The 3298-nt window shown below is 45.6% G+C and overlaps 1 protein-coding gene across 1 annotated transcript; it reads right to left on the bottom strand.

Annotated features, from left to right (window-relative positions):
• Positions 1–1136: 1136 nt before the first annotated feature.
• Positions 1137–3072, bottom strand: LOC124549023. The gene is made up of 2 exons (XM_047125211.1): positions 2733–3072; positions 1137–1439 (listed from the first exon to the last, which is right to left on the bottom strand). The coding sequence occupies exons 1-2, from the start codon at positions 3045–3047 to the stop codon at positions 1167–1169; spliced, it is 588 nt and encodes a 195-aa protein (XP_046981167.1). The 5' UTR covers positions 3048–3072; the 3' UTR covers positions 1137–1166.
• Between the last annotated feature and the right edge of the window lie 226 nt (positions 3073–3298).

Raw genomic sequence — 3298 nt, forward strand, 5'->3', positions numbered from 1 at the left:
CGTCGGCCGCTGGTGGGTCCAAATCCGCACCCACTCTTGCGCTTTCTCGTCCTTTTAATAATGGTAATAGTGGTAAGCTGGTAAGCTCCTAGGGGACCAAACTGCTGAGGTCATCGGTCCCCAGGCTTACACACTACTTACCCTAACTTAAAGTAACTAAGAACAGCACACAGGAGTGACTCGAACCTCCGACGGGGAGAGCCACGCGAACCGCGGCAAGGCGCCTAGGACCGCACGGCCCTCGTGCTACTGAAACCGACGTCCACGAATTTCTGTCTTCGGGTTGCCGACGGTGTGGAAATCTCACGGTGAACTAACCGCGCTAGAAGGGCGTTGCACTGTTCCCAACGAAATTGTTGACGTGCAGACTTCATCTGATTGGCAGTGTGGGGGGCGGGCGTTATCGTGCAACAAGATGATTATGTCTGATGGCATTCCTAAGCGTTTTGACTTTAAGTCTCGTCGTAATTTCTATAAAGTGTCTTCATAGCATTGCACGTTGACAGTGGTTCCACAATCAAGGAATTCGAGGAGCAGAGGGTCCCTAGCATGGCTACGGTTGAGAGTTTTGTTTGAGAAGCGCTGGAATATCCTCCCTACAGAACGGATCAATCACTGTGATTTTCACATCATGGGCGACCTGAGGAATAACATGTGTGGACGTCGGTTTCAGCTGGACGAGAAAGCATGATAGTGGGTGGGTTTGTGGATCTGCCTGCGACAAACGGCTTTCTACAAAACTGGACTTGATCGTGTCACCTCCCAGTGGCATAAGTGTCTTGAGGGTTGGGTGCTTACTTTTGAATGAGACTAATTTATGGTCCCATTGTGGAGGGTGAACGGTGTTCATTTGATTGCCCCTCATGGTACATAAATTCAATAGCATGTAACAGCTGTTCAACTGCATGCAGCTGTTTAACTGAGTGCTACTGGAAGAATAAATTCCTTGAATAATAATGCCCTTATGGAATCGTTGTATGATTTATGAGACGAGAACTCAGTAAATGATGAAAAATCACTTTATTATCCACTGCGTGACCTACAATAGTAGGCAAAAAGTACATAAAATATAAAAAACATTGTGCATTGCTGCCAAGTGGTTTAATCATCATTATTATGGTACTGATGGTATGGTTTGTCGTGGGATCGCGGTACAGGCAAGTAACCTAGTTGATGCGCACAAGCTCTGGTTGTTTGTAGGAGTAGAGGGGAGCACCGGCAGGATGCAGGTCCTGGTACTGGAAGCGCGCCAGGTAGCCGGGGGTGAGCGCTGGCTGCTGCAGGGCAGACAGTTCACTGGAGGCGGCGCGCTGCTGCTGGGGGGCGGCGTAGATGGGGGCGGGTCCGTGGGCGTAGGCGATGCGCTGCAGGCGGCCGTCTGGCTGCAGCACGTAGTACACGCCGCTCTCCTCCGCCTCACGGAGTGCTGCGTTCCCGTACTGTTGGCATGGGCAGCATGTTACATTAATGTAACAGGGAGACAGATTTTTTTTTTAATATCAACTGTACAGAGGTAATGTAGTGATTACAGACTGAATTACAAACCTGTTGAAATTATCATTTGTGGCAACAATTAGATACAGATCATTAACTATTATTTATATTAAATAAAAGTAGCTGCAGTTCCTCATCCAGTTATTGTACATTTGTCTAGTTTGCTAATTCTAGTTCTAGCGCAAGACATGTCCAGAACTGCATGTGTGAATGATTATTTTCATTTATCTTAATTATTTGTTTCTCCAGTGGAATTATCCATTGTTGATGGACATCTGTCTATTCAAGATCTAAGAAATAAGGTAGCATAAAGCGAACTTCAAGCTGGAGGTTTGTTTGAATGTTGCAGTGCGTAGACAACATCGTATTCGATAAGCTATGCGCATGTCTTCATCTGGCCGCCAAAATGACATAGAAACTTGTTATAGGGCGAACTGCAATTCAGTGGTATCTGAACCATGGTTCTACTTCGCCTTAATCACATATGTAAATCATTTCCAGAGTTGAAAAAACTGAAGAAAGAGTTACTCTATAATGTGAAGGGGATCAGAATCGAAATTTTTAGTATGTATCATATTTAAAAAAAGAAAACTCTGTTTGGGAAGATATCTTATTTTATCTCATTTCGAATGGACCATACTCATATACTCCTACTTTACGTGAAATTTGTGAAGCTGCTTAAGTGACGAGGCGAGAAAGCAGTCAAACCTCGACATAGAAACTTGACACACACATACACATAGTGGGCTGTTTAGAATTCAAACTGACCAAACACAGATTATGTGTTTGGTGTGGACTTGGCTGCGTCTCTTAAATCAGTGATATGTATGTTAAGCGATGTTAGTAGGCCCTTAGACGAAATATAGTGCCTCTGAAAATGCAGCTGATACCAAAAAATTGTTTCGTCACGAGAAACTGAGGTCTAAATGTCCAAAAGTTAATGGTTAATGAAAACCACGTCAGCTGCGTTATTACAAATTTATTGTGTGACAACGAGTTTTGTTCAGAGGACATCCCTCTATATTGCAGTGTTGTGCTAGAGTCATGAAGCAACTGGTCTAGTTGTCGTATATAGTGTTAAATACGAAATCGAAAACACTGATCATAAACATTCTTTCGACAGCCTGGAGGAAGTATGACGAGCAGGCAAGGCGTGCTGCAAACTGTACGCTGTGTCAGTGTATAGCCTTAGCTGTAGTGCTCAACACAATCGAGATGAAATGTGCTAACATACTTACGTTGTAAGGAGCTGACACAGTAGTGGTGGGGGCCTCAGTAGTGGTTGTGGCAGCCTCAGTCGTGGTAGGGGCGACAGTAGTGAAGGTAGGCAGGCGGTAGATGTCCATCAGACGGGACGAGTCCTGCTGCGGAATGAAGAAATGCGGCCGGAAGACGGCTGCAGAGAATCCAGAGAAGGACTGTGGAGCCGCGAATGCCGGCTGCGCCTGTGACTGGGCGAATGCCTGTGGCTGCTGCTGCGGCTGAGTCTGGAGACGCTGAGGCTGGCGGAAGGGCGCTCCGTAGCTGGTGGGGGGTGCTTCACTCGCTGCCATCGCTGCTACCGACGCCACAGTGAAGAGCAGTAGGGCCTGCAGCATTTGATGAAAGGCCAGTGACAAACTAGAACTTTCATACGTATGAATTACTCACTAATTTGCTTTACATAACAATTTTCGAGAGGAGTCACTGTTTCGGCAACTTCTTCGAGATAAAATTTAGCCGGTATTACCACGTTGAAAATAGATACTTCAGTCTTTTATGTTTCATGTTTTTGGTGTTTTCGTGGTAGTGCATTTTTGCAAAG

Source organism: Schistocerca americana, chromosome 1 (genome assembly GCF_021461395.2).
Source record: "Schistocerca americana isolate TAMUIC-IGC-003095 chromosome 1, iqSchAmer2.1, whole genome shotgun sequence".
Taxonomy (NCBI): Eukaryota; Metazoa; Arthropoda; class Insecta; order Orthoptera; family Acrididae; genus Schistocerca; species Schistocerca americana.